Genomic DNA, 13,118 nt, shown 5'->3' on the forward strand with positions numbered 1-13,118 from the left:
AAACCTTGCCATGCAAACCCAATACACAAATGCAGTGACGGACTCGTAGAAATGTGTTAACCTTGTTTTGTGAAAGATGTTTGTTAGGTGGTAGGAGTTATTCAGTTATTCTCTCTCTTGATTTGAAGTGCAAGACTTATTCTTATACTGTGTCAATTTCTTTCACAGATGTTCTTAAATGAGATTTACGCTTCATGAAATCAGTTGGTGTCTGTGCTGCAATTCAGTGTCAACTTTATTTATTTATTCTTTTCCCGCCTCCCCAAAAAAATCCTATGACAAATTAAGTGAATGTTATATCTTCTTTTTTTCTCTTTTTGCTGAACTACTGAACTACAGCGCTGGAGGGTATGTGCCTATCTGATATTCTCCATTTCAGTAGAGTATTATATTTTACATTATTTCATATGTTGCAACAACATTTTACAGACAACTGGGTTAACAACATGATAAAGCACAATGCTTTAATCCCAATAACTGTTATATCATGCTCATGCTCTCTTGATCTTTTTAAAATAATAACCCTTTATCGGTTTCTTTGCCTTTTCTTTGTTGTTGCAGATATGCCAGGTAGCCCACACAACCAGTTCACCTTCAGACCCCTCCCACCACCACCTCCACCACCGCACGCATGCACCTGCGCCAGAAAACCACCTCCAACAGCCGATTCTCTCCAGAGAAGATCAATGACCACCCGCAGCCAGCCCAGTCCCGCTGCCCCGACTCCCCCCACCAGTACACAAGATTCGGTGCATCTTCATAACAGCTGGGTCTTGAACAGCAACATACCACTGGAAACCAGGTACTAACCAACTCGTTGTACACAACATATCTCAAAAAAAGTGGGGAGAAGGCCTGGTGTTGCCATGAGATGATGATGGGGAATTACAAGTTTGTCATTCAGGACATGCCAATGCATTTTGATTTGAGGCCATGTCGTGTAGCCTTGGGAGGCCTTACTTACTTGATTCATGTAGATTGGTAATACTCATAAAAGCACGTGTTGCAAAGTTTTGGAAGACATTGATTTCCTTAAAGTGTGTATGTTACATTGGGGTGTGTAGATTACATAGGTATTTTAGAATTGTGTGCAGTCAGAATTTGTGTTTGTGTACTGGTCTTATCATCTCACGTTCTCCCAGGGCCATTTTGTAATTAGCAAATAGTTCTTTTGTTTAATCGATGTACTCTGGCATTTCTGGAGTGTTCAGGCTTTAACATTCCTGTGGATAAGAAAAGATAGGAAATAATGCTAAAATAATACTTTCCTCAGTGTTTATTTAAACACTCTGTTGCATATATACACAAAGACTATAATTTGATAATCATTTGGTAATGGAGAAATGATACATGCCCAAGAGATGTATTGAGCATGGAGAGCCTTAACCCCAGGAGCTGGGGGAGGGAGGGTTCAACTTCAGGATCATTCACAATTTACACAAATTATCTACTCTGGAAAATAACTCAAAGCAAATATATTCTGTATCCAGCAAAACTGTGGCTCAGTACCCAGAGTTCTGCCTGCAGAGGTACCTGCACAGCTTCCGCTGACTTTTTGGCTTTTTTGTTCCTGATAAGAATTAGCTAATTTGATGGCTTTCAACTACAGCTGTGTTTGCTGATTTGATGCTTAAAACAAGCCCTTTATTTCTGACAGCATTCTTTCTCTTCATTGCAAACAGAGCACCAAGAAGTTTTGACCAGGGTTTCATTTGGGTTTTGGCATTCTAAAACATAGAAAACCTAAATTTTGTTCTTTTATAAAAAGGTTGGTTTTACTTTATTACATAACTTAATTTTAATATACATCTTTAAACACTTAACTGCTGCTAATCAGAAGTGTCAGATTAAGTTTTTCTTCTCTGAAAGGCTATTAAGTTGAGATTAAGGAATAAATTAATTCATTCTGAAATAAAACTTTCCTTATTTGTTCTAAGCACAAATCACAAAAAACAATCAAGGAGGAGGGAACTTTTCTCCAAAAGTGAACACAAACAAAATTTTAGTTCAGCTAGTCCTAGAGCTAGAAGCTTCTTTTTGCATAATTCCTTATAGAGATAAAGCTCTGTCATTTCTGGTGTTTATAAGGCTGTATACTTTCTGCTGCATATAAGGCTGATCCCTAGACATTCTGTACCCATTAAGTACCTTTTGGTCCTCTTCAATTAATACTTAGGTAAATCTTGTTTAGCGTTTCTGCATCTCTATTCACTATTTTCTCTTCAGACCTCCTTGGGGAACATGCTCTGCAATTTTAAAGCTCCTTTTAGTTCAGTTCCATTTTTCTGGTTTTTACTATTTTTGCAAATTTGAAATTTCTCATAAAGGGCATTATCTGGTGTAATACCTAGTTGTATCTGTAATTATATAATTGGATACTGACGAAAGGGCTGCACTGGAATTCAGATTGGGAAACAGTGTGGGCTATACATTAGTCTGGGAATTTTCCACATTCCTCCCCTTCAGTTGTTGTTCCAGCTGATTTCATGCAGCCTCTGGTAGCTAGCTGCAGCCTCTCGTGAAGCTGGCTGAAAGGCTATGTAAGCTGAAAGTAGAATCTGCGAGAGTGTTTGCCAAGATGTATCTGCAGTTTATGTGCAGACAAGTGAAGTAGCAGGGGAACATTGTAATAAAAAACATTTGTGATCTCCGCTTCCCAGAAGTCTATAGTACACAACACAACCTTAGAGAAAAAGAAGGACTTGAGCTTGTTTTTTCTTCCTTTAACAGAGAATGATTCAGCTAGAATCAAACAGATACTTTAGACTAATACCTGGATTCTCTTTCATTCTCCATTAATGTTTAGCTGCTCATTAAAAATAATCCTACAAAATAAAGGAAAACATGTCAATGGCAGCTGTATTTTTGTGCTAAATCTTTAATAGTACAAAATCTACCTAATATGTGCATACCTAATATATCTAAGCAGATTTTTTTTTTTAATTTGTAACATTTGCAATCAAAAAGAAGATTTAGACAATAATATATTCCCCACTGTAATAACTAGGCAAAAATCTGAATGCACATGTTCAGCTTTTCTATCCAACTGTATCTGCTGTTAATCCATAAATAGCACATGTGTTTGCGCGGTTTATCTATAGCCACGTAGTATTAGAGAATTTGCAGACGGGAAAAGATTTCCCAGAACTAATTGTGTGACTGTAAATCCTGCTCACAGTGGACAGTCAGAAATGAAGCAAGTTTATGAGTCTGCTTATAATGGTAATGTGTCGTATCTGAGTAAAAGAAAATTCTGTAGTTCTGAAAATGTTTAACATTCTCTGATTAGATGTGTTTTTATGTAATTAGAATTTGAAAACCTAGATTAGAATGGGAAGTGCTGCAGTAATGATGTATGTGTTCTGAAAGTTTTTTGTGGAGTAAAACTTTGCTCTTTTATAGAAAAGGGCAAATCAGAAATTCTCTTTTGTGCTTCCTCTAGAGATGTTGTATGCATGGACTAATATGCAAAACAGTTTTGTCAGGACCCAGCTTATTAGCCCAAATGTTTAATGAGGAGACTGACTTGGAAAGGTGAAATTACTTGTTCAAGTTCACACAAGCTTTTGGCAAAGCCAAAAATAGAGTCTAGATATATGTAACTACCAAGGCCAGTTCTCTATCTCTGGCAGTTATTATGATTAAAAGCAAGTCAAATGAAAATAAGAATTAGGAACACCTTTAAATCTTCAGAAGAGGACGTGTGATAGGAAAGCTGTTGATGAAAAAATTGGAGAAGAGCTGTACCTGTAGGAGGTGTAACAGCTCAAACTGCTGACTGACTGCTGCAGCCTTCAGCGCTGTAATGCGCCTGTAAGTGCAAATGCAGGCTCTATCTGTATGCCTGCACACGCAGTTTTGAAAACAACTTATTATTAAAATGACTTATGAACATGCAGTAATTTCATTGTCACACAGAAAAATAATTTGTAAGTATCGCCAGAAAAAGACTGCAAGGTTCTTACACAACACATAAAAACACAGGAAACATTGATTCTCCTTTTTAGGATAATGTTATTGGGCTCTTACATAAATTGATTTTTTTCTTCTCCCCCAGAATAAAGTACTTGGAACTTATTGCCTATTCCCTTCCTTTCCACGAAAATAATTGTTTTTTCAGGTTTCATAGATACTTTGCTCTAATGTTTCAAATCTTACGATTTACAGTGTAATACATTGTCATTATCTCTGACAGCCCCATCTGAACAGAGCTTACTTCTTTTTATGGAGTAGGTATTAAACCCTGACAATTCAAAGGAGTGTTTTTCATTTTCTCCATGCCCTGTTAGTTGACTCAGTATTTGTTTCCATATCTTGCTTTTTTGTGTTAGTTTGTTGGGTTTCTTTTCCTGGTGTTTGCTATTTATTTTCCCACTTCAGTCAAATTCCCAAATAAGAAGAAAAAAATAGATGTTAAATAGGGATTTTTACCTGGCATTATTTCTGATCCTCTCTATCACCTGTTATAGTTCCCTTATGGATAAACCATTGGACATGCTTATTTTGAGTAAGGTTTTGCATTTAGATTACTTCAGCGTTAGAATTTTTAAGTTTTCTATCTAAATAGCAGAACTTGCATAATTTTGATTTTGTTTCAGAGTAGGATTTTTTTTTTTTTAGTTCTATTTTGTGCTTCAGTATTTTACATATTTGCTTGTTCCTTCCTTTTTTAAATCAAATTTCTTTCTAGTTCCTCTAACCCGTTTAGCAGTGTTGGCAGTAAGGTTAATGCTGTGCTGAATGGGCTGAAATCTCCCTTCACTGCACTGGCAATGAGCCAAGTACTGTGGAAAAAGACAGCTTAATTTAAGCAATCTTATCACCATGGTAATAGCTCCTGTAAGGGGACAGTGAGGTACCAGACCATGAACCCGTGATTCAATTATCATTAATTTATATAAAACTCTGAAGTACCAGGATAATAAGAGAATTATTTGGGGTTCAAGGCAGTTATGATTTTTAGTTACTATTCAGCAATATTTCAGAGCCCTAAAGTTTGATTGTGGTTCTAAACACTTAAAAACTTAGAGAGTTTTGGAGCTCAAGGAGTTTATTCAGCCCCACAATAGATGGAGTAATTCCTCTCTGTATTGTAATTTAAGGTTCATATTTGAGACTACCTGGATTTCTATTTTCCTGAAAATATCATCTTGTTGATAATTCTTTTTGTATAGAATGATCTTGACCACTATCACTTATCAAGAGATTTATTCAGTATTATGGTTTTCCCTTGTTCTTTTTTAATCAAGCTCATAATTATTTGTGCTTTTCAAAAAAGTACCTTGATAGCCTTTCGAACCACAGAAAGTTGTACGTGTTTAGGCTGGAGTAATGCTAAAAGCAGAAATAATTGAAGAAAAATGCATAAAGAAGTACACACACAGTTCAGTGTGAGCTCTTGGAAGGTTCCTTCTTTCTCTTTGGTCTCTTCATTTGAGCATCTTGTGAATCTTTCCCCCGATGCAAAGATACAGGGAGCACTTGTGTGCCTTGCTTCTTCCCAGTTCAAGGTTTCCATAGCAAACAGAATGGCTTTTACAGCTCCCAAAGCACACAGGTGTTAACGAACATAAACCAGCAAGCAGGGAGACAATTACTATGTAAGCAATGTGATTCATTAGGAACTTGTTTACAAATGGAACCTACTCCTGAGTTAAATGACCATAGTTGTGGTTATTCCAAGAATAAATGCAGGGGAGGGCTTAGTTTATGATCTTTCTTTCCAATCATGTTGGTCAGTATTTGCTATTATGACATTTGGCTTGTATTTTGTCATTTTCTACCTAATTAAACAATAAATCTTAACCTATAGAGAGGCTGACCATATTAAAAACAGACATATGGCAAGGGTTTTAAATTCAGTCCAAGTCCCATGTGTTTTCACTGCACAGAAGAAAAGATCCTAAAGATATTTAAGACTTCTGAATTGTAAAAGATAAATTGAAAACTGTAAATATGACCATGAACTTAAAATAAAAGCTGTAAATATGACCCTGAATTTAATAATGCGAGAATGAAAGCATCTTTTATGGAAATAAAAATATAAACATTTGTTAGCTACAATAAAGTACAGTTTTCGTGTTAACAGCAATAGTGTTTGAGGAACCTTGTTCTATATAATCTGAGATCCAGTCAGTAAGGACAATAAGGTGATTTAAATTGCTCATATATTCTACTGTATTTTTTTTTTTTGTGGGGAGAAAAGCTCTGGTGTGGTCTTCCCTGGAACACGGGGATAGTATATGTATGTGTAAGGGAGTTTTTTTGCAGGTTTAATATACTAACTTGATACAGATACTCTTTACTCATTATTTTAACTAATGGAATAGTATGTAAAGTAATAAATAAAGGTAAAGATATATTGTTATTTTGTGACCACCAAATAAGGCTGTTAGCTTTCTATGAAACAGCATTTTCATTTACAAAACCAGAAACAGACTGAATATAAATTTTGAAAGAGAAAGATAATTACAAGTTAATACGAAGAGTCTAGGCTGATTCAGGAAACAGAGACTGTGTGTAGCAGAAAGGGTAAGAGATATGCAAAAGATCCTATCTTTTAATTTTAAAGAAAAACACGTGTATGTGTGATGTTATTGCCTGGAAATGTGCATCCATCCCCTTGACTGCTACTTCTAGGAAATCTGTAGGGGGATGACTTGTTAGTATTTACACAGGTAATGTGACACACCTCTTGTCAGGTAACGTTTGTGTTATTTGTCACAGTAGCTGTACAGCTTGGCTTTAGCCCATGTGCATGTGAGTGCAGGTATTTGGATGTAGACTCAAAGGCTAGGAATAAAAGTCAGTTGGAATATATGTGAATACCCACAGGAGGAAATTCATGGCAAAGAGAACTGCGGGCCAACTACTACTGCTTTAGTTATCTCATTCCTTTCTTTGTTTTAAGCCATGCTTGTAACCACAGCATTTAATATATAAGCACAAAATTACAATATTGGTATTTTTATCCTTCTCAATTCATGGTTTTAAAGTCTTCTTTATTGTAAATAGTATGGTTCTCATTTTCCAGATCAAAAATTTAAAATTTCTTGAAAAAAAAAGAGCAAACCACGAGCTCCCTTATCCCTTCCTTACCCCACGAATCATCACGTGCATTGATCAGTTTTACTCAACTCTTGTTTGAATTGTAGTGCTTAAGGAAAGTCCTCAGCCACAGAAAAGCACTTTTGAAAACTACTGGATTAATGTAGCAGTGTCACCATGTATCATAATAATAAAGCCCGTACTCATCTATACAAGAGTAATTTATGTCCCTAGTGTGGTAGGTTTTGTTTTATCTTATTTTTTGCTAAATAGCCAATGAAACTAGAAGACAATTGGTTTTTTGGACAACTATTCCGTTTTAGAAACTGTTCTTGATTGATTTTGGCACTGTCCTATATTTGTATAATTATTGTCCCAGATTTCTGACAGGGACTTGAAAGTTAGTCACCTGGTTAACAGGCTCTGCCTGCCTACAGCAACGGCAGACAACTGAGTTAGCATCATGTCACCTGTTCTGAAGTGAAAAGTAAAGGATACAGATTTTTTTTACATCCTTTCACATCCAGGGTCACAGGGCTAGGTTTTTAAGCACTATATAAAGTAAACATGAGTGAATAAAGGGAAGCAGTTCTGTGAGAATGATTCAAAAGGCAAGTCCAGCTCAAAAGAGGAAATTTAACAAAGCAGTGCTATTCCCAAAGACAAATCTCTAGAGGGTTTCAAATGTATTTCAATTATACATGTAAAAATAGAGTGATAAAATAAATTAGGTAAATAGTTTTCATGGCCATTTCCCTCTTCTTTCACCCATGAGCATTCTTGTTCCTACAGTTCTTGTACACAAAAAGATAAAACAAGGCAGATAAAATTATAGGTCAAATTATATCTGTAATTCTAAGTCATGCCTTACATTCACATACACTTTCCCCAGGCTGGTTTTCAAGATGAGGGTATTGGTGTCAAGTAGGTGTCTTGTTTTTCTACTGTAGGCTCACCTTTGAATAGCTGTCTTGTTTTTATACTATATAGTTTGTTGAGTACCATATGTGAGATATATAAACAGAGGTTTGTATTCTGATTATTATTAGTTAAGAAGTTTCCTTTTTTTTTCTCTCCCACTTTGGGTACAGAATAGCTACTATGCCTCTCAAAATTCCCTTTGCACTTCTGTTGACAACTAAAAGAATTACTTCAACTGCCTACTTAAACGTTGGTATAGATATACAGTTGTATATATTATATGCAATTATAGAATTTAATTGAAAAGCTTAAATGATTGAACTGAAGACTTCTTAGTTTTCCTATCACATAGCTATGCAGCAATTTGTACCACTTTAGGTAACTATTTCTTGAATGTGAAATGTATGGAAGTACAAATGTGTTCCTACTCAGTTTATCCAGGAGAAATGCAGACTAAATTTTTGGCCAAATTATTGCAAGATTTGTGTTTCTGCTTTTGTTCTTCATTTTTTCCTCTTACAGACCTGTAGTTTTTAATGGAGATGGAAGGAAAACATGTTATACGTACAAAGGAAGGTGGACTACTTCTAGGCCTACAGACACTAGGCACTAGGTAAATGCATAGAACTTACAGAAGTGATATCAAGCCCTTGACAAAGTTGAGGGACATTACTACAGTACTGGGAGATAAAAGTATTTTCTCCGAATTTAATTAAGGAATTCTGTGTGGGGTTAATGTGGTTTCTGTAATAGTGTTACGTTTCTGCCATGTGAATTCAGTTGGGATGTCGCTTCACGTGTAGCTTTTATAAGACTTCAGTTACCATTCCAGATAAGAAACTGAAAGTACCTAACTAAACATCCTGATAGAGAAGGGTATAAAGAAAGAAATGAATTCCTGTTCTCTAACCTTCTCCTAGCTGAGAAGTCATCATTTTTGTATGAACTGCACTCTTGGAGTTATATGCCATTCCTCTTGAGGTTGAACAAGAGCACTTAGGTGAGCCACATGAAACTACTTCTTTACAGAAAGCAAGTTATTCTGTGATCAGCAGGACTAAGGGGTCTAATTTCATGCCTTCTGTCACCTGAACTCCCCAACAGCTCCCTTCCCTCAGACTTGGCTATTGATCAGCCAATACTTATTCTGCTTTGTTAGCAGCTGTGTGCAGTGCTGGATGGCGGGCTAGAGGGGCTTAGAGAGGACAAAGAGCTCAGATTGGGAACAGGAGTTCACTAGGGGTTTGGCTGGTTTTATTTGCTTTTTGGGGGGTTTACAGGTTTTGGTCCCACCCACCCCCACCTCACCTTTTATGAGTCTGGTAGGATCTTTTTCTTCCTGTCAGTTTTGCTTGAGAGGATTCAAAGTTCAAAAGTTTTACATTTGTAGAGATGACCAAATGGACAGATAGGCAAACAGACGTTATTGTTACCTTAAGAAAGAGGGAATGTTTTCCAATTGCCTCTTTTATGTGTGAAATTGTTACTGATCATTTAATACTTATTTATGTATTGGAATTGTCAGTGTAATAATATTAAGTGACTTCTGTTTCACAAAAAAATGCCTTGGAGATTATGTCCTGTATATCTCTTTTTAAGAGAATATTATCATCCTCTTTATGGATGTTTTTGTGAACATTTAGAACTTCTCCACTTGGAACAAGTGGTCTTATTGATCATTCTTATAAATTCTGATTTCTCTTGTGTTCTCGGTTTACAAAAGAAAAAGAAAAGCTTTAGCTTCTCTCTTAGATCAAATATTAAAGCACACACCAGGCTGCAGTCACATCTAAACTTTTGATCTGCAGTTTTTATTATTTTGCTCTTTAGAAGAGAGCACCTGATTTTATAGAATTGACAGCAACAGTTTAGCATGTCCTCGCGTCCTTTGGGAACAGTGGTGTGCTCAGAGAGATGAGGAGTCATCTAAGTTCATGAGAACATAGTCACAGTCTAGCTTTGGAAATTTGTCTTTGTGCCAGCAGTGTTTTTCAAATTCTATCGAAATGTCTTTGGATACTCAATTTACTCTCCCAAAAATGGAAGGCATAAACAATTGTTGTTTTCAACATTTTCTCAACATTATTTCACTGGTAGCTCATGTTTTAGTGTAGCATTGCCTCAGCATCTCAGTTTTATTACAAGTTAGAGCTATGTAAATTCTCCTCTGTGTGAATGGAATCATCTGTCTAAAAGGGTGTAAGCTGAATCCAGCTTCTGTGCACTCTTCTGCTAATAAAGAAATCCCTCTGTACACCAGCATTTTACCATCAGGCTATGAAGCTACATTTCTAAATCCCTGTGCAAGAGAATGAAATTATTCCTGGATATTGATTGCAAGGCTGCTAGAGCCTTAATAATAACTTTCAGTTCAGCATTTCCTTCCCTTTACCTCTGATATCTTTGACCTATGCACCATAAAAGACAATCAATATTGCCAATATCAGACCATTTTGCTGTAATTTCCAAAAAGTGTAAATGATAAATTATCAAATAAGTAGGTTTTTGTCATTATGTCTTGAAAATGTTAAGCAAGTAAAGAACTGTTGACTGTTTATATATATATATATATATTATTTGTCTGTATATATGTATACATACTTTATATAGGTATATGCTTATATATAACACATTACTTATTTTATGTGGTGATTCTGCTTCCTTGAATATCAGTAGGAATTTTGCTGTGATGTTCTTTCCTACCAAAAGTCTAAGTGACTATGTATCTTGCTGACTGCTGACTGAAAAATAAGGCTTCACGTGCCTGCAAAAGCCTTCATGTGTGACAACAAAGCATTGAAGCCAAAATAACCAACTCTATTCTCATGGCCCAATATGAAGGAAGCATATTTATATGGTCCTGTGGACAGTTGCATTACTACATTTGAATTTATTATTTCACTATATTTGAGTTCAGAATATTTGGACTGAAATAGTTCCAGGTAACATTACCATGTTCAGAGCATTGCCATCTATAGAATGTGTGTGTGTACAACTGTGAAAGTCAGTGGGAAAGAAAACTAGAATGCGTTTGTCTAATATAATGCCACGATGCTGTTCTCGGAATCAGTTTGTTGTTGGCTTTTTTTGTCTGAGTGCTGTTTACTTGGGTAATAAGTATGAAGCAAGAATAACTAATATTCAACATAAGCAACACAAAAAATTCATTCTGGTGGTTTGTCAAAAGACTTGATAGGTAGGCACTGTGATCTGTAATGCAAGCTAACCGGTATCCTCATTTACCTTCTTTTTTTGTGTAAGTGCCTGAATAAAAGGCCCTTTAAAAGATAAAACTTCTCTGTAATACCTTTATATTTTCTGTAATCTGGCATTTTGAGAACTGTAACCTTTCTTTTAAAATTGTATAATGGAAATGCATCGTATCATACTCATTACACCATTTTAGCAATTACCTTTTCAGGACCATGTATTTACAATATTCTTAAATGTCACAGTATAATCACGTTTCATACTCTTGAGTGTTTGATCCTGTGTACATCCTGCTGTGAGTCCATCAAAGAAATTCTGTGAGCGTGGATTGATTGATCCATATAAGTATTCAGAAATTTGTCTTGTACCTTGCTGAAGGTGTAAAGGTCTTTTTGTCATTGGAAAGATTCTGGACCATGTCAACGTTGGCCAGTTAACTTCAGCCGTGAAGTGTGTGGCTTTTGGCCTGCAGGCATCATAGTGCCATGTGATTCCAAATGCAAAAGCCTCCTTCAATTTTGGCAGGAACACCTGAGGGCAACTTGCATCCCCAGCACAAGTGGCATGGTAGTGCTTGCCTGGGGTCTGCAGAGCACTTGCACAGCTCTCAGCTGGTGGAAGAGCAGAGAAATGGGTTGTATAGGAACCAGTGGCAGCAATAGTCACAGATGCTCTTACTCAGCTGGGAGCTCATACAAATGGGGCACAGTTCAAAGCACCTGAACAGCAAGTGTATGGCTCCCAAAGCAAAGTCATTGCTTCACATCAGTGTTTGGCTCCCAAAGCAAAGAGCTGGCAAGCTCAGCAGAGTTAAATGCTGTTCTCCAGGAGATGCCTTTCTGAGTCAACACACTCAACAGAATAGGCTAGAGAGATTCAGGCTAAAAGAGTGCTCTGGTGGCAGCACTGTGGCCAAGGCAGTCCTTGTTCTTACAAGCTATGTAGTGTCAGTGTCCTTTCACTTGCTTTCTCAACTCGAACCTCGTGGCTTGGGACAGAGGAACACTAAACTTCTTTGGTGCATGCTATGGCATGAGATACAGATGTGCACCTGTCAGAAAAGAGTGCGTTGAAGAAGCTTATTCACATAAAACAAAGGAAAGAAGGTCCAAAGTTGGTGTTTCCAAAAGAATATGTGGTTGATACAGTCAGCCTTGAACATGTCCTTTTTTTACTACAATTTCTGAGCATGTAGCACAGTAAGTTATTGTTTAAAATCAAATATCCTTTCCCAGATTCTCCTGGAGATCACTTGCCAGTCCTGAAAACCATCCATCTTCTTGTAGAAAACCACTCTATTTCTGCCCCAGAGCCCATTCTGCAAGGCACATTTCCATACCTTATTTTTTGTGCTAATGTAGGTCTTTGCTATTTTTTCTTGAAGGCAATCAGTCCTCCAAAATATGCTGAATAGGTCTCCAAATTAATTCTTTCTTAGTACGTTTGAGAATCATTGCAGTAGGCAAAAGCATTTCAAGAAAAACTGCTCTCAAAATAGCTCAATTAAGAACACTAAAGAAACTGTACTCACCTATATAGTAACTACAGTCCTACAAAAATGAATTATCCTGGTAGATTTTCCACTAAGTAGTCACCTTTTTTTTCTTTTTTTCTTTTTGTTTTTTTTTTCCCTTTTTTCTTTTTTGTTTTTCTTTTTTGCTATTTCCTATATTCTGAAGAGAATCCATAGTTAAAATAAATACTCACCGTGGTAGTGGCTTCTGCACTTTTTTGTACTTTTGGTGAGATAAACCCAATCGTGTGTTTGTGGACGGCGTGGGTACTGCTGGCAACAATTCCCATGTCAGGCACACAGGGGCTGCTTATCTTGCAGGACCCCCAGGTACTGTACTAAGAAACAACCTTTCCTCAGCATTGCTCTGAACCACTGGGAGGATAGTTTAGCATTCATTTTCGTTGTATTGTTTCACTGAAAAATT

The 13,118-nt window shown here is 36.5% G+C and overlaps 1 protein-coding gene across 2 annotated transcripts in view; it reads left to right on the top strand.

Annotated features, from left to right (window-relative positions):
• The first annotated feature begins 563 nt into the window (after positions 1-563).
• TENM1 (teneurin transmembrane protein 1) overlaps positions 564-13,118 on the top strand; it is a 158,079-nt gene continuing 145,524 nt past the window's right edge. For both annotated transcript variants that reach the window (XM_029084592.1, XM_010166503.1), the window contains exon 1: positions 564-802. In XM_029084592.1, coding sequence (XP_028940425.1) covers positions 564-802 — 239 coding nt within the window. The remainder of the gene's footprint in view (positions 803-13,118) is intronic.

The sequence above is a fragment of the Antrostomus carolinensis genome, unplaced genomic scaffold (genome assembly GCF_000700745.2).
Source record: "Antrostomus carolinensis isolate BGI_N321 unplaced genomic scaffold, ASM70074v2 scaffold38450, whole genome shotgun sequence".
Lineage (NCBI taxonomy): Eukaryota > Metazoa > Chordata > Aves > Caprimulgiformes > Caprimulgidae > Antrostomus > Antrostomus carolinensis.